A 27,697-nucleotide genomic window follows, 5' to 3' on the forward strand; every position below is an offset into this window, starting at 1 on the left:
GCTGTCAGAGCATTTTATCGTTTGTTTCCTTCAGCAGTTTTAAGGATAGGTTTTTTTGTAAGGTCTTTTAAACGTGCAGATAATCTGTGAAATTGAGCTTTTACTTTTATTCAGTCCTCTGGCTTATGACGTCCTTTCCCATGTAAACCTAAGGAGGCACTGGTTGGTTAGGTTCAATGCTTCATGTCCCTTGTAGCTTGTCAAGCTTATTCTGTTACTTTTTTTGCCTTAAGCTAGCCTTTGGTTCTGACTTTTAACACTGACTAAGCTGCAGAGAAATGTACAATTTTCTAAGCATGACTCCTCCCGCAAAAACCTTCCAGACTTTTATAAATTAGGATCTTACCAGGACCTTGCCAAATTCAGTCTATTCATTCTGTCATTACACAATGTGTCCTGTGATATTAGTTAAAGTAGTAGGCAAAGCTAGATCGAACCTCTAGAATTCACAAAATGTATTTCAACTCTTTGTGCATAAGGTTCTAGTTTAAGATATTGGTATTCAAGGGCTTAGCAGGTATAAGGAGACCTTTTCCTTTCTGAAGTGGTATCTGGGAGACTAGGAAGAGTTATGTGTGATTGGCTAAATGATAATAAAAGCCAAATTTTATATAACTGAAATGAGCTGCAAGAGTCACATCGAGATCCCTGCATTTAGACAAAGAAATGTGAGCAGAGTGTACTGGTCAGCAGATGGACATCAACGGAGAGCTGAGGAGTAAATATTTGCCTGGGCACAAGCATATCATATACACATGCTGGGTTATTTGACCTAGTCACCAGCTGCTGCTTAATGAAATTGTAGGTTCTGTGTCATATCTGTCCATTGTGTAGATATTTTGGATACCTTGGAGTCTCACATGGCACTAGCTGCTGTGTGTACGTAACTGATTGAAGCCCTGAGTCAATGCAATCAGCAGAGGTTGGAGAGTGGTCCAGCTGACAAACAACTGCAGGGTTCAGCATGGCTAGGACTGTTGTAATCTCAAGTAATGAACGGGAAGCAAAAAAAAAAAAAAAGTTCCCTAAGCCTACATTTACTTTTCAAAAGTTTTAGATCTGCTCCACACAAAGGAAAGAAGGGAAGTACATCACAAGTTTAAAGTTTTTGTTTGTTTGTTTGTTTTCTTTTGTGCATCACTATTAAGATTAGTTTAATGAAAAAGAATAAATGCATAGAAAATGCTGTGGTTTTTTACATGCTTGAGACAAAATCTGAAGCTCTCTGCTATGCCATTTATAAAAAGTTAGCAGCCAGAGAAGAGTAGCACAACTTTTAACAATTTCATACAAGTTGGCACAATGTGTTTTTTTGTGAGCTTTGTTTATTTCAAGCAGTTCTATGTGCAACTGTTAGTAAGTTAGAAATGACATATAGGGGATATATAGGTTGGGCTGCTTTTGATGGTGATGATTGTTTTCTTTCCCCCTCTGGCTGATTACACTGTAAAATAGTTCTCACTCTTCTTCCCTATCCCCCATCCCTGAAGAACAAAAGTTGTAAAAGTTCCTGATGAGTTATGTGCACACTTCTACATTTTCAGGTTATAAAGTGTTTCTAAATGATTACTTTGCTTCATTTTAGTAACTCCTCTTGATGTTGTCAAAACTCGACTGCAAGCCCAAAGCAATCCGTTCCCCAAAGGTAAGCAGTGCTCTGCAGTTGAGGGCGCACTTTGCTCTTTGCTGTCACACTTAGCGGGTAATTGTCACGGAGCTGAGTAGCACAATGGCTTTCTTTGTTTCTCAGTAGCTACGTTTGTTTCCTCAGTCAGTGAGCTGGGAAATTAAACAAACAAACAAACAAACAAACACACACACACAATAAAATTGCTAAAGGAAAGATGTGCTACTGAATAGATACAATGGAAAAAAATCTTGTGAATCAATTTCATGTAAAGTAGGCTATATGATCTCTTTCTCAGTATGGAAGAATGTACAAATATTAATCAATTGAGTTAAAAATAAAAAGCTATTAATACATGACTAAATATTTTGATAAGGGGCTTATGTGATCACTGTGTTATGTCAGAGTCCCTCTCCTCCAGAATCAAAAAACTTTTGAAAAAGAGTAGTAAAATTCTTAGATGAGTCTTGTCACCTGGGTTCTAAATAGGTTAATACATTCTGAGCTCAAAGACTTGACTATTTAGTTGCCATTAATAAATGAGATTTAACAGAAAAAGAGATGACTGCTGTAGAAGTTTCTTGTATGTTGAGGTAAGTATTTGCATTAACAGTTGCCATAAATTTAAAAAAAAAAAAAAAAAGTAAAATGCTTGTGGCTGGTACTTTAGTAAATTGTAAACTCTTTGAAAGTGTGAAAATGTAATGTGGGACTCAGTATGTTTTTGTAATGGCAGGAGTATTTTATTTAGCAGATTCAAGGTACATGATGTAGAAGAAATAAAAATTAGAGAGGATGATCAAGTGCAAATATAGATTTGCCTAAGATGTAATACTTCCATCCATAACATGGATGCAGGGAAAGCTCAGTAAGAGATTTGAAAGTCAGAAAGATGTTCAGAAAGCACAAAGGTGACACTCAGGATTTGTGTCGTTGTCTTTTATCCTTCAGCAGGTGGCACTGCCACACAGCATGTCTCCCTGAGCCTGTGGGGGCAATTTCCCTTCCTGGCACTGTGAGGGATGCCTTTGTTTTCTTTTTCCCTGTACCTTTGTTTTCTCTTTCCTTCTACCTGGTCTGTTGATATTGACTTTTCAAAGCTACTTTGTCTCTATTTTTCTAACCAGAGATAAATCTGTCTCACCACTATATCCAATATGGAATTGCTGCAGAGTAAGAACATGCATTCATTATACTTCTATACACTGTTTTATTAGGAAAATGTTTTGTGTACTCCAGTGGCCAGATGGATCATACGTGTGTTTGTGAGAATGGAGATGGTAAGGCATGCTATAAAAGAAATGGGCATTTCAAAGGGACATTGGTAAGGACATTTCATATTTATATGAAAGTGTACATTTTAAACATTTTTAAATGGCATCCTATACATTTTTTAAATTTATCTATTTATTTAAGTTTTTGCTGTTGTTTGAGAGGGTATTCACGTGGTTACACAGTGTAGTTTAGGTAGTGATTAATGATGCTTTTTTTCTAGCTGAAAATGCAAATTCCTTTGGTAAAATGAGTAAGAGAGCAGCTGCACAGCTTCTTGTTGAACTACTATTATATTACACACATGATCAAGGATTTTTCAGAATTTAATATTTGAGAAGAATGAAGTGTTCATGAAATAGCTCCTTGAATGGTTCTACCATGACCAAATTTTATTGAAATTAATAACTTGTCTGAATATTTCAATTAACTTTACCATATAATTTTTAGAAAATCACTTAGTTTTCCAACTGACATTATGATGTGCCCATTTTTGCAATAACAAGATAATTCATGAAGAAGAATAACTATCATATCATCAGATTTCCTTTCATAAAACAATGCAGCAGAGAAAAATGTAGTAGACATGGTAGTTTGCCCATGCTGGAACCATTCAAATGTTCTGATATGTTTGTCCATACCATTAGTAAGATACATACATTTGCTGCTCAGACACTGGATTTTGTGGCATCCTTTCTCCTGTCATTTATCTGTACCTTCCTGGACTGTAAATTTCTTGGTTCAGCATTATGAACACGTATGTCTAGAACTAACAAATACAAAAGAAGCTTGAAGAAAACAAAAATAGTAGTACCAGCCCTTTTTGTAGCCTATCAGGTTCAGTATCTTCTGAGGCCCTGTAGTAAAGCCTGATCTTGACCATATTCTAATCTGTCAAATTTCAGCCTCTTCCTCCCAAAAGTTTAAGAAAAATAAGTTCCCTGATATTAGGGAATTTATCTCTTGAAGATGTTTTCAATTCAATGGCCATCAAGGTTCAGTGTTCCTCTGCTGTCAGTGGCCTGGGAAATGTATGGACAGCTGTGATAAGTTGTAAGCTTCCAAATAAACCATATATCATATACCATTTGCAGATATCTTGCCACTTTTCAGGAAAAGAATGTATCAAAGTATCAAGAATGAATTGCTATTTTGTGCCTAGAAACTTTGTTCTTTACTAAAAAAATATTTTAGTCATTAGTTTTGGGGAAGATTGGCTGCTGTGGCTGCTGTATTTGTTCTGAAGATAATTTACTCACAAGGCTGTCAGTTACCAATAAAAACTTACTACTTTGGCCCTGTAAAGATGGAAGAAAATAGTTAATTTCAAGCACAAATATTCCTGCTTATCTCAGAGGAACTACTTGTATAATTGAATTTGATGGCTATCATAAGAAATTACAAAATTGCAATCTTAGAATCATAAGCTGTTTTAGAAACACACTTCTAAAGAAAAGCTTTGCAGCTAATTATTGCTCTTTGCCTGGTTGTATTTTTAGGATGCTTTTGTGAAAATTATTCAAATAGAGGGAATTAAGTCTCTCTGGAGTGGACTTTCCCCGACACTGTAAGTAATTTCATTTTTAGGCAAATAAGTCATTTTAAAAAATTTGCTACATCTGAAATTACAGATAATGGTGTCATCAGTTTGATCAGAAACATTTGGAGATGGTATCTTTCCTACCAGAACTTGCTATTTCTTCTTGCAACCTCTTTGGTATATTCTCACTATTTAAGCAGGGACATCAGAGTTTCCATTTTGCCTTTAGATGATGTATCCTGTGTACTGTAACTTCCCCATTGGTAGCATCATCAAATCACAGGATCTATGCTGATTGTTTGAGAATGTTAGTCTGTGCTATTTGCTAGTCTAGATTGTTACTAATAACCTGGAATATGCAAAACAGTTTCCTTACCTAAGCAAAATATCCATACAAGATGGCTGACTTTATTCTCCTGCTTTCCTTGTACTAATTCAGATTCCCTCTCTTATATTTTAGAATAATGGCCCTTCCTACCACAGTAATCTATTTTACCTGCTATGAAAAACTGAGTGAAGCTCTGAGGTCTAGACTAGGAGAGGATAATGACCACATTCCACTTGTTGCAGGTTCCTTAAGCAGATGTAAGTTGTCTCATGGTTAGAGAGAAAAATGAAATACAACATCTGTATGCTATTTTCATTTCTTCTGCTTTTCCTCTCCTCTCTCTCTCCCCTCATTCTTCTCTCTTTTCAGCAAATTTGTTGTGACTTTAAAAATGGGTAATATTACATGGAGCTGGGCATAGGAAGGAATAATACATTTTCCCACCATTTCTTCAGTAATATAACCCTCTTACTTGGACTGATGCAATTTATTTTGGCTGTCACGTTATCCTGGGCTACATCAAGAGAAGTGTGGCCAGTGGATTGAAGGAGATGATTGTCCACCTCAACTCTGCCCTTGTGGAGTCCCACCTGGAGTACTGTGTCCAGGCCTGAGATCCCCAGCACAAGAAAGATGTTGAGCTGTTGAGTGGGTCCAGAGGCGGCCATGGAGCTGATCAGAAGGTTGGAGCACCTCTCTTATGAAGAAAAGCTGAGGGAGATGAGCTTGTTCAATCTGAAAAAGAAGAAAAGGGTCTGAGGAGACTTCATAATGGCATTTCAGTACTTAAAAGGGGCCAGCAAGAAAGATGGTGGGGGACTCTTTATCAAGGAGTGTAGTGGTATGACAGGGAGTAATGGCTTTAAACTAAAAGAAGGTAGATTTAGGTTAGATATTAGGAAGAAAATCTTCATGTGAGAATGGGGAAGCACTGGAACAAGTTGTCTAGAGAGGCTGTGGATGCCCCATCCCTGGAAGCATTCAAAGCCAGGTTGGATGGGATCCTGGGCAGCCTGATATAGTGAAAGCTGTCCACGTTCATGGCCGGGGAGGTGAAACTACATGTCCTTAAGGTCCCTTCCAACCCAAGACATTCTATGGTTCTTTTCATCAAATATATAAGGCAATGTGAGACTTCTAATGTTCAGGAAATGTTATTTGTAAATCTTGATTTTTTTAAAAACCACACATTTTTCTCGTTTTCAGTTGGTTCAGTTACTGTAGTGAGTCCTTTGGAGCTGATCAGAACTAGAATGCAGTATCACACGTTGTCCTACAAGCAACTGCACTTGAGCATCAGGAGTAAAGTGGCCAGAGATGGGTGGCTTTCCTTGTGGAGAGGCTGGAGCACTACTGTTCTGAGAGATGTACCTTTCTCAGGTGGGGTTTATTTCAGATGAAAGTCTACCTTATGTAAGATATGTTTTTTCATGATTCTTTTGCATATTTTTTGTATTTTTATGTTATTACACAAAAATGATTAGCTTTAAGAATAGATTTACATGTTCTCTTTTGAGTGTTTGTGATTTTGTTTATGGATGGCAGATTGTGTTCAGTGTTACTTTTCCCTTTCCCTATGTTTAGACTGTTTCATCTTACATAATGTCTGTTTTTTAAGGCTTTTGTAGGAAATGTTCTCTACGATAGGTATACTGGTTATTTCCTTATAGAGGGACATTCTGTATATGTGTTCTGATGTTTGATCTTGAAAAAATGTACAAAGACAGGTGACACAGTAGTTAGTGTCTTCAGGCATTTTTGCTAGCAAGATGAATTAACTGTTCCAGAAAAGATGGAACTAGAGCACCACTTGGCAGTGCAGCTTCAAAGCTGAAAGTCTACAAGAAAAGTCTGACCAGTGCTATACTTTAAGATAACTGGGACAAAGAAGATCATTTGTTCTCTCATTTTGTTAAAGCTCTGCTGTCTCCTGTGCTATGGAAATAATTGGACAAGAGTGCTGAAGGACAGTGTTCCAACTTACTAATGCCAGTGATTAATACCCATGTCTCTTTGAGGCCCTTTATTGTCAGAGCACTTGGGAATAATCAGGCAGCAGTTGTTCTCAAAGCTGTCTGTCCTTTGGATGGTATTGGGAATTACACCTTTAAACACCTTGTGTTGGCCCAGAGAAATGCTTCAAACCCATTTTCAGATATTTAGCTTAGAGCTGCATTTAATTCTGTTGATTCACATAACTGCTATTTCAGGTGTTTTATTTTCAGTATGAATAATACTCTTTTGCTTTGCTACTGGTAGATGCTTAAAGAAAATACTTATGCTGCACTTCCTTCTTAAGGATATGCTGTTCCTTGATGAGACTTAATTTCACTTTACATGCTAGGGAAGGCTTCTGAAGTATGTGAACAATCACTTTCTTTAAGGCTAAAAGAACAGTATTCAAAATCATCTTTTGCTTAAAGGGCTTCCTGTCCAATGTTTATTTGCAGTTCACTCATTTTCTCCGTCTGCCAAATGCATTGTTCTCTTAGAGCTTCAAAAGGGATTCTAAAATTCTTCTTCTCATTCTTATGGTCTGATTACAAGTAGAAACTCTTGCTCTACTACTGAGTCTGTACTACACTATGTCTGTAGTGACATAGCAGGAGCCAGTTGTCTTTCCCTCTGCTGCTTTTAACAGAGTGGAAAGATCAGTTTGGTGTGAGAGTGCACAAAGGGGAGGGAACCAAGGTGATGAGTGTGCTCTCTACTCTTTTCACATTCTGGTATCCAAGCCTCAAAGCTGATGATATAAATGGTGGGTATTTAATCTTGATTAATGTTTCAGAATGTGTTTTCTGAATATTTTTCCTTATAAATACTCTCTCTGCAGTTAAGATGTGTTCCTTTATTACCTTCTCTTTGAATGATACACCAACAGCATCGTAGGTTTTGGTATTTTTACAGCAATCCCCACCTTCGCTGCAGTTCGCCTTCTGTAGAGGAATTCAAGTCAGTGCAACAGTTTGTATTAAGAAAGCAGCTGCTCTGTGAGAACTCTCAAGTAGCACAGAATGACAATGTTAGCAGCACAGCATAGAGTCCCACTGTGTTAACCCAAGTGTGAATGATATGCTTCCACAATGTTCCTTGGACAGCAAGCTGACTTGCATAAAACTCAAGGTGTGAGTGCCTGATAGAAGCACAAGAACTGGATTAACAAAAGCAGTTGAGTTATCAAGCAATGTTGCAGAGAACATATGAAATGTATGGAGGGAAGGGAGTCTTGCACATGCTCTAAGTTTGGATTTAGATAATCTATACTTAATTAGGGTTACATATATTTCAATAGTAAGTTTTCCCAATCTTTGAGGTGCAGCCTAATTTACTTTTGCAAAATACTGGAAGCTTGGTTTCCACAGCAAGAAAATACTTTGATATTTCTCCACTGCCGCAAGATGTGGAACTCAGTGCTGAATGAGTCACAGCTGTGTTCTAGGGTGCACACCTCTCACTTGCAGTATGTATTCGACCAACTGCACGGGGAAGCACTCCATAACTCAGCTCAGTAACTTCTGCATTCTAACTAAAACTCATCAAAGTAGAAAGAGTGCAGTTTATTGCAGCAGAAGTGAACAAAAACAGATGTTACTTCTGAAAGTTTTTCCTCAGAAAGCCTCTGTGAGGACTGTGGAAGGCAAGTCTCTCCTTAGTAATTCAAGAGAGCAAAGCCATATTTCTTGGTTGTGTCAGAATTAAATGTTATATATGCTATGGTCCAAAAGAATATGAGACAGCCTTGAGGAACTTCTCATCTTCTATGATACACGTTTTTGTGGAGTTACCAAGATTTATGAAATATATGAAATATCCCTGAAAACATGAAAAATAATTAGAAACTTACATTTTGATTTATAGAATATCACATTAAAATAATCTGTTCTATGCGTTTTGTAATGCTTATGTTAGATTGTCTTAAGATAGGAGATACTTCATGGGAATGACAAAATGATTTGGCTAATTTGTATCATATGAAATCTGGAATACATGTATGGAGATAAGGTGAACTGGATGGGCTGTCAGAGTAAGAGAACACTTCTGGTTTCCTTTCAAGTTTGGTTTCTCTTGGATCCTGTTACTGCTGTAGAATTCTTACATCTGTCATTAATACAAAAGTTGAACTGAAATACAAATCTGTTGTAGTACAAGGTTTGTTTCTTTTGGTTTTGCTTTTTATGACCATAGCAGTGTACTGGTATAATTATGAACGTTTCAAGAAGATGATGTGCAAGAGTGCTGGTGCACGTGAACCAACCTTTTTTATTGCTTTTACTGCAGGAGCAGCATCGGGCTCTGTAAGTATACATTTTTGTTTCTACTACTACTCTTTATTATGGTCCCTAATCAACTATTTATCTACTTATAAGTGAAGTGGCTTTACATGATTCTCTCAAAAATGATCATAGAATCATAGAATCACAAGGTTGGAAAGGACCTACAAGATCATTGCGTCCAACTGTCCTCCCATCACTCCTGCTACCACAAGCACTAAACCATGTCTTGTAGCTCCTCATCCAGACGCCTCTTGAACACTGGCAGGGACGGCAACTCCACCACCTCCCTGGGCAGCCATTCCAGTGCCTGGCCACTCCCTGAGAGAAAAAGTTTTTCCTTATGTCTAATCTAAATCTCCTCTGGCACAACTCGTGGCCATTTCCTTGGGTCCTGTTTGTTGCTTGTGAAAAGAGGAGCATCTACCTCAGTCACGCATGGTTTGGTATTCAAGCTGATTAGTTGTGTCTGAACAGTTTAAAGTGTTCTGAAGCACAAGACTTCAATAATATCACGTGCTTGGAATAACTAAACTAATTTTAAATTGTGTGCAGCTTAACATAAAAGAAAATTACTTTTTACTTGTTGGTAATCTAACATTAGAACTGTGGCTTGATTTTTCCTAATAGATCGCAGCTGTCGTAACTCTGCCATTTGACGTAGTGAAAACACATAGGCAGACTGAACTTTGGGAGAGTGAGACTTTACAAAGTAAGTTGCAGGTCATGACATTGCTAAACAGCTGTTTTTAACCTGTCTGCTAACCACGTTTGCTGTTGAAACTCAGAATTCCCTTTAGATTGGATTGCTCAGCAATTCCTGCAGAATTGTTTAATAATAATCCATGTGTTTAATATGTGCAATGAAGCTGGTTCTTCTAGCCACAATTAAAAAGACAAAAACCAAAAGACATAACGCTTGGGTATATGGATTTTCGGTAGGCACCTTAAACATTCATCTCTTCAGTTTCCCTAAGAGTGATATCACTAAGCATTTTTGTCTTTTCCACATTGAAACACTTCGTACAATTATATTTATCTCCTAGGATAAAAACAGTATCTCATAAATGACACAGAGGGAAAAGGAGTACAACTCGTAATAATGTGTGATATAAATTACAAACAGAAAATCCAAATTACAGTAAGGCAGACTGACTGCCAACCTACAGACATTCCCTATGTGAATGGAGAAATATTTCAGCTCTTATAAAACACCCATGTGTTTTATAATGTCTACTGAAAAAGTCTTTTCAGTTGATGAAAATAACGTGAAAAAATGTTTGCACATTCACTACCAGTTGATACTAGAAAATAAAAACAGCAATGTAACTCTTAACACATCTTATTTAATAACAATACTGTTTTTTTGCTAGAGTTTAGGCTACAGAAAAAGTGCTTTGCTCAGGTTATGTATTTTTAACCATTTTGTGTGTGTGTGATTTCAAAGAAATTATTTTTGAGGACATGTCAGTAATTACTCCATCAATTTTAAAGGACAAAGGGATTTCTTCTTTTTGTTCTCTGTTCAGTAGAGTTACGTTCAGTACCACGTTTTTCGAGCAATTCAAGTTGTATGTAAAAATATAGCTTTCCATTACCTGGGACCTGAATCAGTGAGGGACTTCTATTAACCTGAACACAAGTTAGATCACGGCTTTAAGATTAAATAAGAGTAGAAAGACAGAGTAACCAAACATGAGGTTCTGTTTAGAAATTCATTTAAAGGCACTCGTTCAGAAAGATATGAAAATACACTGATTGCATTTTGGCATAAGGTTTCATTCTCTTAGGTAAAATATCTTTTTTTCTGGTGTAATTTTTGAAAGACATTTATGTTTCTTTTGCAGAACTGCTTAAGATTTGTAAAGTCAAATATAAATTGTTACTGTCTTTCAATTCTTCCCATCATACATACTGATGAATGTGAGAATTCATTGCTAACAGCTCTTTGAATCACAGCTAGCTGCCTAATATTTATTTGGCTGATACGAATAAGATATGTTTTACATTTCAGTATGGTTATCTTTAACTGGTACTGGTTGCACTCATTCTTATGACTCATTATATCAGTTCTCAAAACTTACCTTTAGATCCAGCTTACCATAAAACACAAGTTCACTTTTGAAAATGATCTTTTAGCTGCAAGTATAAAGTGACCTGTAGTGAAATAAGCTCATCTGAAAGCTATGTAATATTTTCAGTTATGTCAGTTACTCCAGTAGTAAATATTGTCTCTGTTTGTAGAATTTACTCTAAGCATTACTGTGATCTTTTTCTATGTCATGCTATTTTAACTTCAATATTAATTTACATACTGTGTGAATTTAACATTCTATATAAATAACTTCATATATACATACATAAATTATAAGTTAAGATAAATTGAAGTTTATCATTGCATCCAAAGCAACATTTGATTTTTAAAAATCTTTTTTTTTTTTTTCTGTACATTGTCTGTACTGTTTAATTCACTGTTCTGTTGTACTACATTGAGATCCACAGAGGGACTGTGCATCTACCTGGGCAGTTATGAGGAAAATTGTTGCTAAAAAAGGGATTGCTGGATTATTTGCTGGTAAATCTTTTGACATCTTTCTAAAAAATCACACTAAAGTTTTTTGATTATTAACAAGGCATTGTTAGATATTAGCATGCATAAATTATGTATTTCCATCTTTGTGAACACTGTCAGTTATGGAACAGATTGTAAAGTAACAGACATGCACACATGCAAAGAGAATCGTGTCCCTGTCGTCTTGAATGTCTCGTCCCAGCTGAGGCCACCAGCCTCTGCTCCTCCTATGCCAGCAGCTCTGCACTGATACTGCAGGGAGGGCCCAGCCTGCTCCCATAGCCACCTCAGCTGGCCTACAGTATAACAGCCTGCAGGTCAGGCTGCTCCACCTCTGTGGGGGGACGAAGCAGGAAGAAATAGGAGGTGCTTCAGTCAGGCAGGCTGCACAGATGACAGAGGTGAGGGCATAATGTCCTTACAGCGGTAACGTCTCTCATCAGTAACACTGGTATTTTGAGAAACGTGGGCACAAAGAACATCTCAATCCTACAGTGTTATATTCTGGAATCAATATAATATGACTATTTAATGGCATTAGCGTGGTTCCATCTGAAAACAGATGAGAATGAATACTTTCCTTTCTTTTCTGGGCAGGTATTACTCCACGGCTGTTTAAAGTTGCTCCTTCTTGCGCCGTAATGATCAGCACATATGAATATGGGAAGGCTTTCTTCAAACATTTAAATGAAGAGACAAACCAGCACCCTTAAGTCTCCTTCATCCAATTGCATGAAGTCAAAATACATGGAGAAACTTCATTTTTTCACTGTTTCACAAAGCATAAATTGGATTTTTTTTTCTCCCTTAAGAAAAATACATGGCCTTGAAATTGTTACTGAAAATTTTGTGAGTTCTCTCTTGCTGCTACAGAGAGAAGAAAAAAAAAAGAGGCACTTGGACTGTTCCTCAATGATGATTAAAAAGGAAAAAAATAAGCCTGGCCAGAATGATGAAGAATAACAACTGCCAGTCTTAATCTTCAGTCTGACTAAATATTTTGTTGGATGTTTAAAATAATGTTTAGACAATACTGTAGGTAGACCAAGGAAGGGACATCTCCATAAGGAGGCTGATAGAGAGTAAATTCAATAAGGATGTTTAAGCTTGCTTAATACCTTTTCAATTGTGTGAATGTTTATTTGCAGCTCCATAATTTGTGCAAATGGATACTTTTGATTTTCAGGTTTATTTATAACAAGAAGTGTTTCAGGTCAAGCTGGAAAAAACACATAGCGGCTATTAGAATCCCAGAGAACATCGTGAATACATTGCCAGGTGCTGCAGTGGCTTTTTAGTTCAAGACAATATTCCTAATGCACGCTTTTACTGGGAAGCACAACATTCCAGAACATTCACACATTTGTGACTCCCCATAACACCTTGAAGGTCCCAGAAAAGCTTCAAGACAGAGCCAGGCTCCCTTCCAGGGAGCATTCCCCATGCATAGTTTGCATAGACAGCAGTCTTATTCTATCTGAAGAAGGTATCCCAGTGTGTGTGTCGCCTTGGTAAAAATTCAGCACACACTGAAAATGCCTTAGTTGTGGGGAAAGACATTAGGCAAGAAGTTTACAGCATATGGTGCAGGCAAGACCTCTTGCCATGGTAGACATTTGACACTGTTCCCCCCATTGTGATTATAGAAGTAAGTTTACACCTTATTTTAAGCTTCTATAGTCAAAAGAGCCAAGAGAGCCAAAAGACAAAAAGCCATAACAGCAGATTTTGGGCTACATATGGAATACAGCAACAACAACATCTCTCTGTTGTCTGAGAAGAGAATTTGCTGCAAATCCACTAATACTGTAACTTGCTGAATGCTCTTATTTTACCTTGTTTGATTAAAACAGAGACAAAAACTAGTAATGAGTGATGATACAAAATGTTTAATTTACATGCAACGTTCATGGAACATCAAGGCAACAAAACGTACAGTTTGGGCATTTTTTCAGTGTGGGTTTTTTTTTTCTGAAAAATGATTAATGTTTAAAACTGAGAAAGACACACAACTGATTTCCCATGCACAAAATGACACCCAGAAACTCACAGCGGTGTCAGACTACATAAAAGACTTCAGTTAAATGACACATGAATTTCACACCAGTAGCTCCAAGAAAAGAGCCATCAGCTAACATGACTGAAGATCATGATCATAGTCCCCTCCAAAACACTGATGAAGTGGGAGAAGCATTTAACAGCAAACAAGACTGATTAAATCACTACACCTCAATGGAGGATGTTAACTTGTGGAATCTGGATTCCCTTGTATTGTATTCACAGTAGACATGCACTCTCTAACTTATAAATCAGTATTTAATAATGTTACTCAACTACCATGAGAGAACAAGTACTTAATTGTTACAACCAAAAACAGTTACAAGAAGGAATGGACATTCTGACAGTGTGTGAAAGGATGTGATATTCTGAGTTTGTAATAGAGAAATTAATTGAATGGTTTCATGAGGGATCAAAAAATAAGGCCTGTAGGATTTTGCTAAGCTGCTGTAAAATTTTCTGTAGGAATGGCCTCCACCTTTGTTTACTCCATGGATACAGTAACCTCCAGCACCATGGGCTAGAACTCAGGAGATGCATCTTGAACTACATGCAGCAAAATCCAGCAGTGCCTCAAGTTACAGAGACTGAGCCTCACACTTAGAGAGGCTGAATACTGTCAGTGGTTTTAGTAAAGGTGAGAGTGAATTCCTTTTTCTTTCAAGCCCACCCTACAAGAAGATTATTGTGGTAGTGCCAAGGTACATTACAAGAGGCAAACCAACTAAAACCATACAGTGTAGTGACATACTGTAAACATCTGAGAGTAAGCAATTGAAAATCTGTCTTGTATTGCAACTATCATGTAAACAATTTATGAAACTTCTTTGGCACAAAAAAAGCATTTTCCCTAGCACTTATAAATACAACATACTTACATGCACTTAAGATTTGTTTAAAAAGTTACTAATCATATTGAGAAGCATTACCTTGATTAGCAAAATTCTTAGATAAAGGATCCATTATATCTTACAAAGAATTAAGAATATAGTTTGCAATTTGAAAATTAGTTTGCAAACTTTGAAACTGTAGACTAATCTGGAAAGTTAGTTTCATTTAAAAAATGTTACAGGCTGTTTGCATCAGTAATTTAAATCAATGGCAAATAATTTAAGAAAACTGACCTAAATTAGTTCTACTGTATTACCTAATCAAGGAAAATATCTACTGCACTACTACAGAAATAAGAACAACCTTTAGCATGAGAATACTGCCATTACATTGCCTTTGTTTCCCCTTTTTCACTCTCCTTGGCTGAATGTTTTCAGTGGTTTTTGTAAAGGTGAGAGTGAATTCTCTTTCTTTCAAGCCCACCTTACAATGACCAGACTGTTGTAGTAGTCCCAAGGTACCATTACAAGAGGCAAATCAACTGTAACTGTAATCCTGCCAATAAATATATGACCCAAACTTCGCAAGGAGATAACCCCATCTTCCTTAGTCCCTCTTTTTCCAGTAAGACCAATAAGCCAAGAAATTTCTCATATAATATTAAATTATCTGTAAGCCAGGTCACTCAAAAGCTTGAAATTTGGCAAGCTTCCTCAATATTTACAAATTGCTAAGTATGCTTGACTTAGATGATCAACTTACATTTGTTACTGTCATGCAATTTTAAGAATTACTAGGAGTGCTTCGGTGTGATTCTTCAGTGTGATTCAGCCATCTCATTAGTGCCATGATGCTAATAGGAATGCAAAATCTAACACTGAATAAACTTGAGAAGAGCTCTTGACAGGTTAAATACGCTGCGGTCCTATGCAACACACACAGATGAAAATATTGGTAAGTAAAATATTTATTTGCCTACAAATACTGGCTTTAAGTTTTCCTGTCTCTTTTGCAAGAGTTGATATTTAGAGCACTGAAGAGAAGCACCACGGCTGTAGTAGAGCCAGGCTGTTAACCACTGCAAGGAGAAACAAAGTTGTGGCAGTTAAGTAGGAGACTGATTTCCAACTGCTTGATTTTAAAAATCAGTCAGAAGCATCAGAATGTGTGTCCTGTACCTGACTAAGAGTTAAATAATTCAGGACTAAAGCAGAAAATTTGAAAAAGCCCACGGGGGGAAGAAAAGCTGGAATGAAAATCTGGAGAATTAAACAGGTAACCACAAGAAGAAAAAAATAAAGCAGCTTATTTTTGCCTTTGAACTAGCAGTCTTCACTGGAAGTCATATTGTGGAACACAAACCAAATGCATACAACACAAAGTTCTTCCTGCTTGCGCTCATCTCAAGATGGTGTTAAGCCTGGACTTGTCATCTCTGTTGTGGGACTTGCAAGATATTCACTTGATTTCAGACTTGTGAGAGATTTGTAGCTTGCCACTGAAGTAAGAGAACCACAAAGACCAAGCAGTGACGGAGTATCCTCCTTTCCTGTTAAGAAAAACAAGAGTTAAGCTAATCAGCACAGCACAAGATGATCTGAACACAAAAAAGTGAAGGAATAAAAGAAAATGTTTCATTTAAGTTAGTGTGAATTATATGTTACTGCTTCAGCACATACATACCTCACAAATGCATTTACAAAGACATCATTAATTCCAACCTTCCCCACTCATGTGGAATAGAGATTCCTACGTCTGCATCACTGACTGGACTGTAGTCAGCCTCCCACAGAGAGAGGCTCAGGGGCTCCACTGACTGCATGGCGAACAGAAGACACTAATTCAAACACTGGCTTTAGTTGAGTACACTGTAAATGGAAATGATTTTACTAATGCATCATCAATACCCCAGTGCTAATTCTGAATCCCTGGAAAGGATTAGAACTAACTGGAATCAGAACGCATTGCTTTGAAAGTAAACATGCTTGGTTTTATTTATTTATTTAAACTCTTGGTAACTTGAGGCATGTTATTTTGTGCCAACTCAGCTAATAAATTACATTATAAAGAAATTGATTACCAAATATATCATCTTTCTGGATCACCTGCAGAATAAAATAGATCACTATAAACTAAGTTTAAAAGCAGCTTAAAAGGGTCAGAGGCATAAGACTTCATCTGGCCAATCTTTTTAAATCACATCTAAAAAGCAGCACTTGCTAAAACTGTGCAACTTTTTCCTGACAGAAATGCAGAAATGCTTTATTTTTTGTGAAGAAGGATGGAAGAAAAATAACAAAGAATACCTTGCCTCAAGCAATTATGGAAAACAGACATGGTTCTCTTGCATCACATACAGTTCTCACTAGCAATTTCCAACAGATTTTAGATCTCTATTCTACTGAGCTTTTCTCAAGTGACCAAATAGCCTTCCTCAAGAATGAACTAGATACCTCCCTTAGGAAGTCTTCATTTTTAGAAAAATCTCCATTAAAATTACATTTTAAGAACTCTAATTAATTTGAGGACATAAACCAAGAACAGCCTCACACTTTCTGGGTATGGTTCTTTAACTCACTGTGTGAAAATAAAACCTGACTACACAATTTATTCAACAATAACGTGAAAGATTGCCACTCTGAGATGTATGCAGGGGGCACGCGATCCTGCTGGTAAAATATCATGTCTTATAGAACCATATTAAAGCTTTGGTACTGATGGATCTCACTCATTTAGAAGTAGGTCGTCATGCCACATGTCAGACAGAATCCTGAAATCAAAACTTAAGATAATACTTGTGTTTTTGCTGCATCTTGATGGAAAAGATAGTACAAACTTCAAAAGATTAACACTGAAAACAAAACAAAAAAACAAAAACCCCACACTCAGCTGTTGAAGGTAAATCAACAGAAGAACACTTCATAACTCTTCATGCTATTTCCATTTCTCTACACTAGCTTGAAACATTTAGATTTTAATACTGTTCACTGTTTTTAAAAAGCTCTAAAGTTTACATTCATAGTATTTTTAAAGTAAAGAATTTTGAAATTATGAACGAGTAAATGTCTGCTTGAATTTGGTATCTTGTGAGATACAGGAAATTGCTTATAGCAATTTCACTTCTGTGTCCCAAATACTGCTGTTTCACAACTTCTCCAAGCATTTCTCTGCTTTTCACAATTGCCCACTAGATGGAGCAGGTAAACTTTGTATGCACACAGATTTCAAAGGGGACAGTGTATTGCATTTCTATATTAGCACTGCTCACAGCATGTTCCTTTAAGTTTTCTTTCTTGAAAGAGGAGCAGAATGGGATCACCACTGGGATAATCCAGAAAAGGAAAAAGGGAATTATTTCATTTAGTTATAGGAGGAAGATGTCTCAGATTCTGTGATGGAGACGGAACACATTTGAAGCCTGGCCTTCAATACAGTGCAAAGTCCTACAATTATTTGGAGCCAAGGAACAGACTTGATAAATGCAAACTTATTTGGCAGTTAACAATGGCCCTTAGAGAAACTGAAAAGAAATTGCATAACAATGGAGAAAATATGCAGTACAATGTCTCAGACTGAAGATGCATCTCGTACCTTCATTTAACAAGTTTATTCCATCCTGCTTTCCATCCTGTGAGTGGCCTGGATCCAGAGAGGTTTGAGAAAGGCTGACGTCTGCTGAAAGTTGATCCAAACTTTGAAAACTTTTCCTGTAAAAATAAATAATAATTTTTAATATCAACACATCTAATGATCTCAATAGAAATATTTCTTTAGAAGTTTTTTTTAATAAATAACAAAAAAAAATCATTCTTTTCTTAATAACTATTCTGTGTTTTCTAAAACACTTATTTTCTGAAGCAAGGGTTTTGTTTTTTTTTTAAATTAGTTCAAAGGAAGGAAATTTTTATGGTGAGAGAAATGATTTTTATGCCAGCTGATCCTTGTGCATCGTAACTTGCTACTCCTATAGGATATGCTTAAGAGTATGCTAAGGGAAACAGATAAATTTAAGTTTCTCTGTTCCTTTGAAGGTAAGTCAAATATTCAGCTTACTCATCCCACTGTTGATTGTGCTTTCTGTAGAGTAGAGTGTCCAAGGCAACAGCATTGACATCCAGAGCTCCTGGGGAAGGCCACTGATTGGTGAGGTGAGTAGTTAATTCTTGTCTTGATCTCAAGTCATTATTCTTCAGCACAGTCCTGCAAACATAGAAAACAGTAAATCTCCACATACCTACTAAATGCCCAAGTCAATGTTCTACTTAAAAAAAAAAAAAAAAAAAGACAGACTGCAGTTTTCAGAAGCAACTTAGTAACAGAAAAAGATTAAATAATATTCTTTCTGCAAATGTATTAAAAAAAACAGTAGCATTTTTAAAATGCTTTCTGCCAGGAAGATGGTAATTAACAGACCAACTATTTTCCCCTCACGGCAGGATGGCTGGAACTACATGATCTGTAGGGTCCCTCCATCCCTAGCCATTCTATGACTATTTTGCAGACCAATGATCAGAACTTCATGTCCTTTACCCCAGTTTTCACCTTCTCCCCACTCCCAAATAAATATTTCTGCAGAATGAACACCAGACATGTTGACTTCATTACAAGCTTCCAGGTAAAATACAACATGTAGTTATTCTGCTTTGTACCACCTTACAGCTTTTAGTGAACTTTGTTTCTAAATTACTGAAAAGGCGTTAACAGAAGTACCTTACAATTCAAATTAGTCTGGCCTCTTATTCTCATGAAGCAGATCAGTTTCCTGAAGTTTTGGAAATGAGGAAGCTAGTACACTAACATCAGAAATCACCTGCTAAAAATCATACAGAAATAAGGAAAGTACACAGTTCTTCAGGCTTCAAGACAATGCCAGCCTTTTTCCAGTAGCATAAGGCAACCTCCAAGCTATGCTTGTATAGTAACGTAACTTCAGAAACAAAAGTAATATTGCTTATTTACCCATAAATCACCAAACTGTGAAATTACCAGGCAACAGTACAATGCTGCTTAACAACCTTTGAGTATCCATGGCCCAAAGTACACAACCCATATTACAGTATCTCCATACTGAATGCACTCAGTTGAAAGCCAAATATAATGCTGTATCTGAAATACCAAGCTGCACAGCAAGTTGAAGATCTGTTGCTGATACGTGTACAGTTAATGGATTAATGAGTATTGCTATCAGTATATTTATTTTTACAATGGAGTTTTTATTTTTGTGGTATTTGAACTGTTTATAGACATGAACCTCATTTAGTAAGGAGACATAATCCTACCCAAAGAGCTAAAAACAAGGTAAAACAGTAAGTTCACCAAGCAATCTTTAGTAACTGAATTTGAAAAAGGAGGCAGATAGACAGCAATTTTGCAAGAGAAGTTGTTCAAGGAACAGAGCAAACAACAACACTATATTCAGGAAATTTTTCTCAAGATGATGAATTCCCTCAGCTTTCACTCAAGTAAACAATAAATTTTCCTCCCTGGGACATCCCTCACATTCTGCTGTCTAAAGCGTATATAGAAGAACCACTTCCAGGGCCTGCAGCTCTCCAAACTTTCAAATATCCTGTGTGCTACTCAAATCCCACAGGGTACCTGGAGCTACATGGGACTGTTAAAGGTTTGAGGAAAGCAAACCAAGTGATGATGAGGTTTGCTAGCTATCTCTGTACCTCCTCACCCAGAAGGACTTGCATGCTTTTCAGTGGAAGACACCCTGTTTATATTAACAACTACACACACAGTAACTAACAAAACTCATACACATGCAACATGTACTTGTGAATTCCCATCTGGGCAACTCCTCTATGTTACTACCACACAACTCAGCAGCAGCAGTAAGTTCTGAATAAATAAATGTGCTGAGAAAGGAGAACAAAACACACGTGCAGGCAAGTTGGTAATGGTGGGGCATCTGTATTTTACATGGGCTTCTATACTGGGGCTTGTCCCACAAACCTTCATGCTACAGTAATTTCATCCTTTCTGCATGGCAGGGAAACAGGCAGCAAGTTGGACACAGAACTCTCTCTTCTCTTGTTATATTATTTTACATGTAAAAATAATTTTGAATATACAAAATCAGCCTCACCACAGTATGTACCTTTTACAAAAAAGCAATACAGGCAATAAGTAGTAAGAGAAAGTATTCATAGCAGGTGCCAGTAGAGCCCATCCATTCTTTCAGCCTTGTGTTTTCTCACAGTTGTTTTTAAAGCACGGTAAGATTTAGCTGCAGCAAAGCCTTGTTAATAGCACAGCCTGCAAACAGTTTTTCTCCAAAGATAAAGAAAAGCACCTAAAATTTACACATATTAACCAGGCTTCTAAGAGTCAAAGCATTAAACTGCACAGCTTACATCATCTTAAAGCTCAGTCATCACAAGATATCACACAGGCTTTCAAAAAGGAGAAGTAATGGACACAAAAGTGTTTACCACACAAGTTAAAAAGGAAGGAAATCCAATCAAGTTTTAGTGGAAACAAGCATGCAAATGCCAAAATGCTCGAAGTGAAAAATGACACAATAGTACTGAGCACTGCCCTACCCTATATACTGGTCAGATGAGCCATTCTGGAAGAGGCCTTAAAAGACAATTTATGCAATGCAGAATGAATGTCTACAGCAGCACTGTTCCTCAAACACAAGCACTGTAACTAGTACTGATCAGCTCTGGGCTGCAATACTTCGGTGGCTGAAGTATAGCTTTTCTTAATAATCACCATGATGCAATGAAGACTGGGAGCTTTCCTCTGCATGCTGATTCAACAGCTGGGCAGTAAAAAGGATACTGTTACTGAAACTTATATATCTGACGTACAGCAACCTAAGTTTGGTGTATAAAAGACTTCTGAGGAAAAATCAGAATAAAGACTTCATAGGAATATCAGTGAAATTTATATATTTCACAAAACATTCAAGAATAAAGTGCAGACAGTATTTTCTGTAATTTACACACGCACAAAAAGGAACTCTTTGGACCTTGACAGGGAAATACTTCAAATCTGTGGCAAACAGGCAACAAAAGTTCACAAACACAACGATACAATATCTGATATTCTATTTGAATGCTAGTGAAAGTAGGTATGCAGTAAAAGACATTGAACCGGGACTGTCTATGTACAGCAACTTTTATCCTACCACCTCTGCTGCACAGAATGAACCGCTGGCAAGAAGCACCAGCTGAAAACCAGAGTGGCTTGAATGCCTGTAGACTAAGAAAGCAAGTTTCCAAGCAGAGGTTTTATAAGAAATATTATGTCATAATTCATAAGCATCACTTACATGGAACAAAATCCATAAAATACTGCAAGAATAATAGTGAAGATTGAACTATACAGTTCTGATTTTAAACAAAATTCAATCTTAAACAAAATTCAATAAAATACTCTTCTATTATTAGTGACTTTGTAGCTCTGATGATTTAAGATATGGCTTGGATAAGATATTTAAACAGAAGAGTACAAGTAGGTACATTCAAAAAAAGGCAAGAGAAAAAGAACAAGGAAACAAAAGGGTTTTAAAGACATTAAAAAAGAAGGAAATATAACCAATTTTTAGAGAAAACAAACAAACAAGCATCTATAACAAGCTGTTAAGCCCCTTTTCATCAGTCTGGAAATTGAAAAATTGAAAGCCAAAAAGAAGTTGTGAACAATGGCTTCTAAATATAATCACCTCAGCCAGGAAGTTGGTCCAGTGCATATTAATAACAGATTGTATGATTTTGTTTGAATGAATGAAAGGCAGCACGGGAGATATGGCTGAACAGAGTATCCTGGATTGACATGGTGAGATCATGGAGTGCAGAAAGTTTTGTGAAGAGTAGGGAGGGAATGTGTGAGAATTTATTGGGAGAGCAAAGGGCTTAAACTAATTTATGGTTCATCAGCTAGTTTGGTCATGAAAAAATTCTTGTCTGTGAATGCTTGTGAACTTATTTTCCTCCATCCACTAATTGGCATCTTTACCTGCAAGCATTTTCAACCCTTCACAATCATATTTGCAAAAAACAGGAGAAGATCTCCTTGGTTATCTCCAGAAATGAAATGATTATTTTTCTCCTGCTCACAACATCTTTGCTCTAAGCAATCTTCTTCTCAACAAAAATTTTTATAAGACAACTTGATATTGTGTTTACATTTCTGAAAACCATCAAAACAAACAAACAAGAAGGTAGAGAGAGAGTGTTCCCAATTCTTTTGGAATTAATTGATACACTGAAAATCAATAATAATAAAATAGTCAGCGAAACTCTTATAGGTACTTATTAAAGGACAGAGGAAACAGCTCTATGTGCTTTTGACTTTTGACTTATTTAAGGAGTAGGGAAAAGTGATCAGTGAAATCTCCAGATGAACATCTCCTCCAATAGCATTCATGTGTTGTGCCTTAGTAAGGTGCTCTCCAGAATATTTACTCTCTGATTTACTCAACTTTGATTATCCTGATATGTTTATTTCATAACTTACAGTTCTAAAATGATTTACTAAGGATGTGCAGAATATCATTATCTATGGTACACATGCAATAATAAAATGCAGTCAACAAATTACAGTTCATCTACACCCGTGCTCCACAGTATGACACCTGTTCTGCTGTTCTGATAAAATCACATAGAAGCTGAGAAAATGGATCACTCACTATGGTCAGATTTGATTTTGTTGGTGGTGCTTTCTGGGTTTGTTTTTGAAAGAAACATTTAAAATATATTTAATTCATCAGCTAAAGCCACAAACAGTTCTGCCTGCACTAACATTGCTTTTGGCAGCTCCTTCTCCAGAAGATATGAAATGACTCCCCTGACTTAACACATGTAACACCTCTGCAGCTTAAAACAAAACCTGATTTGATTCATTTATTCATAGTAGGAAGAAGAGGACTAAATGCAAAATGGGAATGATACAAAAAGGTTTTTACCTTTGATTTCTTTCTATCCATACCAATATTACCCCTGGTAATTTAAACATAAATAAAATAAGAAATAATCTCAAGGGTAAATCAAGGTCATATAGAAAAGCCTCATTGTGGTCACCAACTAAAATTCTTGACTCATTTCAGCAAGATTTTCCCTGGATCATCAAATTCAGGTTCACCTCACTGGAAATTTATTAAATAGATTTATTTATTAAATAGAATTTTTTTTGTTTAATAAACAAGCCAGTTCTGTTTCCAGTTATACCTAAGAAAAACCAGTAATTTCTTACCTGCAAGTTTAATTTCTCCAAATCCAGAAAATGCCAGTCCAGTTGGCAATTTGCCCTCCTACCAGCAGATGAAGACAGGAAATAAACGAAACAGACTAATTCCCTAAGAAAGGGAATTATATCAGATGAATGCTCCAGTTCAAGAACTACCTGAGTAGTGAAAAGTAAAAGTGAAAATAAAAGCTTAAAAAATAAAAGCATTTGAATAAGAAAGAACAAGCTTTAAAACTTTTATTTAGGACAGGAAACATGGAATGCAAACTCAAATTGATAGCATACATGAACATAACCAAAATCTGTAAGAGCAACTCTAAAATAAAAGGGAACTCTCAAACTGTCAGTACTGCAGCATGACAGCGAGATGTCTGGACTGGTATATCGTTGGACTTTGAGAAATTAGATCAGCAGGTATGAAAATGAGTTACTTACCAGTGGATTTTGATGCTGCAAAATATCAACTCTCTTAGGTGTGTGCCCTGTGCACAGACACAGTACTCCCCAAATCTGCTTCCAGAGCAGCTAGTTCCCAGCAGACTTTCTAATGGCAGCCGCTGCAGTGGAAAAAAAGCAGGCATGTCCTACCACACCAGTTCTCCTCCTGCTTCTGACTGGCCAACAGATCTTTGTGTGTTAACAGCAGCGGTACTAGTTGTGCCACAGAAGAGATGCCCTCGATGCTTCTTCACCAATCTTTTTATTCCTTTCTCATCTCCTTGAGATCTTGAAATATGTCCTCCAGTAATAAAATTACTATCAGCGATTTTATAGAGCTTTTGATCTCCTTGATCCTTGGAGTACCTCTGACAAACTTACACTGACAGAACTACCTGCAGCTTGGCTCTTCACCTCTAATCTAATTACAGCAGAAATGTTATTTCAGAGTCCAGACATCATCCGGAATGGATCAAAACACACAACAGTGCCTCAGTTTGAGTGTGCTCATAGAAATACCACAGCTGCACATGGCGGCCACCTCTTCCTGTCCTTGCACAAATAACCAAGCTTGACTCCATTGGAGGAGGAGTACAGGCACAACCCAAACAATTGTCCCATATTTTAGGTACTGACAGAAAGCAAAACAAAGTACTGAACTTGATTAGCAACCAAACTATTGAAAAAGTGCAGGGAAGCTTTTAATTCCATTCTTCAACTTACCAGCTCGTCTCTCTTTTGTGAAATGGAGGACTCCTAGAAAACAGCTTTTTTTTTTTTGACAGATTATAAGATTTGCCTTTAGTAAATAACCTCTCAAATGAAATTTGCTGTTCAGTGAACTGTATGGATGTATTTTTCCACATCAGTTACATAAAGACAAACTATGTATCCACAGATGAATTCCTTTGAAAAGGAAACAAGCAAATATATGGATATTGACTTACTTTCAATGTATATATATTTTTAAACAAAATAAAATTAAATAACATTAACACAAATCCAGCATGATCTTCCTGGTAGGTACTCGAATGGCTACAAAAAAAACCCACAACCAAAACAACAGCATGATGGAGTTTCAAAGTCCAAGGCAATTACAGGTAAAAATGCAAGAATAACCAACCAAAAACACTGCCACACACAGAGCAGCAGAAATGGAGAAATGAGAAGGAAAAAAAAAAGATGGTAAATAATCTTCTCCAGGTACTACTCGGTTTATAATTTAAATAACAAAATAACACAAACTTTATCATGTAGTGTTTGCACAAGAAAGTCTCACTGACAAACACACTTAAGCACAACCACCTGCCATCCAGAAAGAGTGATCAGGCAACAAATGCCACTGTAGTTTCTTCATTATGACTTCAGATTTTTGTGTGTTTTTTTTTCCCCGATGTCAAGACTTTTGAAAAATCACTTAAATTGGGTTTTAATTTGACAAAACAAAAAAAAAAAAAGAAAACCCACACCCAACGCAAAGTTACTTATTGTCTTAAATTGGAATTTCAGTGAATGAAAAATATTGAATCCTAAATTTACAAACATCACTCTCATAGCTCACTGTGCATTTTTCTATTTCTTTTTACCAGATTATGCTTTATTGTTCAACTCATTAATTTGAATTAATAAATATAGCCCAAAGAAACCAAAACTTAAAGTAATTTAAATTATTTTCTCCTGTCTAAAGAATCTCAGAAAGTAACCTCTTCAATTCTCACATTCTAATCAGACACTATTCTTCAATGCACATAAAAACTGTATACTTCTACAGTTTGTCTTTAAAGTCTTTTTAAATAGTGTATCAAACTTCATGTAATGCATTTTATACATTAGAGTAACATAAAAGTGTTCTAATTCATGCACAAGCACTATAAAATACTAACTTTTCCTATCAGTACTTAGAAGCAAACCTCTAGGAAATGAATGAGGGCTAAGAAATGAAGCAAGAAAAATTGGAATCTCAGAAGCAAGATGTAAGTAATGCAAGATTATTTATCTAAATGGGTGAAGCACACAGAGATCAAATTCAATCTCTGTTATCATGCTTAAGGACTAATGGTTACGCATTACAATTGGTTTAGCCCATATTTAGCTGATGCTGTCTATCCTGTTTGTGCACACTGCGAGTATCAAATTATTTGAAGCCTTTTATAAAATCAAAGTCTCACATTCACTTACTCTAGACAAGAGCTCGGATAACTCTTTGGAGTTATATTTGGAAGGGAATTAAAACATGAAAATACTGATATTTCTTGTACAGGTTCATCTGTAGCATTAGCTGCTACAATTCAGGTAACATTAACAAAGGAAAAAAAAAATCCACAATCCACACAATATGCTCTCCTATCAGGAATATGGATCTGTAGCAAAAGAATTGCCCTGAGACCCTGAGAGGTTCAACATTATTTATTATTAATTTGGAAGGCCTTACTTCCCCCTGCTCACAAACTTGGAATTCTACACTGGATAAAAATTCTGGAATTTGGAATGTGTGAAGTGCAAATGCCCTGCTAACTTAAACCTTTCCTGCCATGCCACTTTAATTACAACGCCTTTACTTGAGAGCCATGGGAGGCTATCCTTACTAAAAGGTTATTTCTCACTTTGGAATCAGTCAGCATTTGCTAAAGATAAACCAACAAAGCTTAATGATGCCAATAACATAGAAAACCTTCAGCTTTTTAAGTATTTTAGTATAAATCTTTTCAAATCTAAAACTTCAGAATCAGATATTAAAATATGGAGATTTAAAAATAAAGCCCTCTCTATCTTCTGTATCTTGCAGAGTTGCTATCAACCCAGAAACTTCTGGCTTCCTGCTGCGCAAGAGTCCCACACAATCCCTTTGGGTGCTAAGAATAGCACATCCTCTGTCCTCTGAGGCTTGGCTGTGACTTTGTTCTTTGCACTGTCTCCTCTCTATGCTGTGAATTGCAGGAGTCTGCCCGTGCACCACACCCCGCTGACCTTTTCCCACCTACACTTTCAAGCCAAAAGGAAACTCCCTGTCTTCTGGTTCCCACCTCACTCCAAACAGGACCTGCTCCCTACCCGCACCTTTGTGAAACAGAGCAGGCATACAATAATGCACCAAGCTTTAAAACAAAGAATTCCACAAAACCAAAATAAAGCACACTGCAAAAATAAGAGTTATATTATCTGTTGAAATACAAAATATTTTTTTTTATAAGCTATGTCTCAAAAAAGTTATTAAAAAAAAAGAGTACAAGTCGAGTAAATGAGGATCTGAAAACACAGCAGACTGCAATACTGAGGTTTGAGAAGTGATGCTGCAAAGCAGTGGGAGACAGACAACATACAACAAATAGAAGCAGATAACATGAACTATGGTTTGACAGTAAGGACTTGTGGAAGCTTTAAAAGCAAAGGATTAGCACTCAACTTTGATATTCTAGGAAAGAAATTCGGCAAGGAGATCAAACATTAAATTCTAACCTCCCAGCTCCTTTCAGTGAGAAAATAAAGTAGCTATAACAAATTGGATTTACTGTACTTATGAAGTTGAGGAAATCAGTTTCTCATAAAGCAGAAAAGC

The 27,697-nt window shown here is 36.6% G+C and overlaps 2 protein-coding genes across 14 annotated transcripts in view; one reads left to right on the forward strand and one right to left on the reverse strand.

The window, feature by feature from the left end:
- The window catches only part of SLC25A40 (solute carrier family 25 member 40), a 16,547-nt gene extending 2,324 nt beyond the window's left edge, over positions 1 to 14,223 (forward strand). For 6 of the 11 annotated variants that reach the window (XM_031614465.2, XM_090142856.1, XM_031614464.2 and 3 more), the window contains 9 exons: positions 1,586 to 1,645; positions 2,845 to 2,951; positions 4,399 to 4,466; positions 4,900 to 5,024; positions 5,974 to 6,147; positions 8,953 to 9,062; positions 9,669 to 9,750; positions 11,533 to 11,613; positions 12,208 to 12,445. In XM_031614465.2, the coding sequence (XP_031470325.2) occupies positions 1,586 to 1,645; positions 2,845 to 2,951; positions 4,399 to 4,466; positions 4,900 to 5,024; positions 5,974 to 6,147; positions 8,953 to 9,062; positions 9,669 to 9,750; positions 11,533 to 11,613; positions 12,208 to 12,323 (923 nt within the window). In that variant the 3' untranslated portion in view covers positions 12,324 to 12,445. Of the gene's footprint in view, positions 1 to 1,585; positions 1,646 to 2,844; positions 2,952 to 4,398; positions 4,467 to 4,899; positions 5,025 to 5,973; positions 6,148 to 8,952; positions 9,063 to 9,668; positions 9,751 to 11,532; positions 11,614 to 12,207; positions 13,259 to 14,133 lie in introns of those variants that run through there. The other 5 variants (XR_016467808.1, XR_016467809.1, XM_090142854.1 and 2 more) reach the window with 5 other exon arrangements.
- Positions 14,224 to 15,720: 1,497 nt separating this feature from the next.
- Positions 15,721 to 27,697, reverse strand: part of RUNDC3B (RUN domain containing 3B) — a 41,519-nt gene continuing 29,542 nt past the window's right edge. Inside the window, exons 9-11 of one of the 3 annotated variants that reach the window (XM_031614461.2) lie at positions 18,553 to 18,699; positions 18,091 to 18,206; positions 15,721 to 16,048 (exon numbers count right to left, since the gene is read on the reverse strand). In XM_031614461.2, coding sequence (XP_031470321.1) covers positions 15,903 to 16,048; positions 18,091 to 18,206; positions 18,553 to 18,699 — 409 coding nt within the window. In that variant the 3' untranslated portion in view covers positions 15,721 to 15,902. The remainder of the gene's footprint in view (positions 16,049 to 18,090; positions 18,207 to 18,552; positions 18,700 to 27,697) is intronic. The other 2 variants (XM_090142849.1, XM_090142848.1) reach the window with 2 other exon arrangements.

This window comes from Phasianus colchicus, chromosome 6 (genome assembly GCF_987193195.1).
Source record: "Phasianus colchicus chromosome 6, bPhaCol1.hap1.1, whole genome shotgun sequence".
Lineage (NCBI taxonomy): Eukaryota > Metazoa > Chordata > Aves > Galliformes > Phasianidae > Phasianus > Phasianus colchicus.